Consider the following 1,087-nt stretch of genomic DNA (forward strand, 5'->3'; position numbering starts at 1 on the left):
ATATATATATATATATATATATATAGCCTCTGAGTGTTAGATGTCTTCAGGCAGGGAAAATTTTGTTTTTATCCCAAACCATATAATAATAATAATAATAATGATAATGGATTCCTTGTAAGATTTTTATCAGATTCCTTTGCTGTTTGTTATGTCTTAGTTTACAGATAATATTTTCTATGCCAGGTTGTAGACTCAGTCAATAAAAAAGTTCAATTTTCTTCTACTGTCCACCCATCCAAGCCATCTCTCCCAAAGGAGGGAAGTTCTGTACCCTTAGTTGATGCTAATTCCTTGGACAAAACTGATGTAAGTGCTCAGCTATCACTTTTCTCTTGGCTGCCACCACCATCACTGCATGCAAGTCTCTGTTGGTTACTGAATAATTCTGTTCCAATTCCCAGCAATGCAACCAAACAAACACAGCTTCTGAATATTAAGCTTCTTTTCATATGCGTGTGTGTGTGTGTGTGTGTGTTTGTTTGTGTGCGTGTGTGCAGTCTGCTTTTATATAACATCCTTTATGGTATTGTTACCTCCACATCTTTAATACCTTGACATTCTCTTGAGTTTCTCTGGTTTTCAATTTTCTGTTTTTATTTAGCAAGGTTTCATGGAGCTGTGCATATCTTTAACTAAACCAGCACTCTGTCAGTTATGATGATGATGGCTTCTGGTGATCCAGTCAATGAAACAACCTGCTTTGTAAAATTAACATGCGAACTCCACAGACACATGTACCCTTAATATAGTTCTCAAGGAGATTCAGCATGACACAAAATGTGACAAGACTGGCCCTTTGAATTACAGGTGCAACTCAATTTTGCCTGCTGAGTGGACTGGAGCAGCTTGAAATAAAGTGTCTTGCTCAAGGACACAACATGTCACCAGAAATCAAACTCACAACCTTCCAATTGTGAGCTGACTATCCTAACCACTAAGCCACCTGCCTTCACAAATATCTTTAACTGTAGGGTATTTATTATTATAAATTCTTCAGTTTTTCTCCATCTCATGGCAAAAATGACTATTTCTCTAGTATTGTGAACAAAAGACATGTATTTTATTTCATGCACAATTTTATTCT

The 1,087-nt window shown here is 36.3% G+C and overlaps 1 protein-coding gene across 1 annotated transcript in view; it reads left to right on the top strand.

Annotated features, from left to right (window-relative positions):
• The window catches only part of LOC106867941 (dynamin-1-like protein), a 73,730-nt gene extending 73,157 nt beyond the window's left edge, over window positions 1-573 (top strand). The window contains exon 13 of the mRNA XM_052974925.1: window positions 187-573. Coding sequence (XP_052830885.1) covers window positions 187-558 — 372 coding nt within the window. The 3' untranslated portion in view covers window positions 559-573. The remainder of the gene's footprint in view (window positions 1-186) is intronic.
• Window positions 574-1,087: the final 514 nt, after the last annotated feature.

Source organism: Octopus bimaculoides, chromosome 20 (genome assembly GCF_001194135.2).
Source record: "Octopus bimaculoides isolate UCB-OBI-ISO-001 chromosome 20, ASM119413v2, whole genome shotgun sequence".
NCBI lineage: Eukaryota > Metazoa > Mollusca > Cephalopoda > Octopoda > Octopodidae > Octopus > Octopus bimaculoides.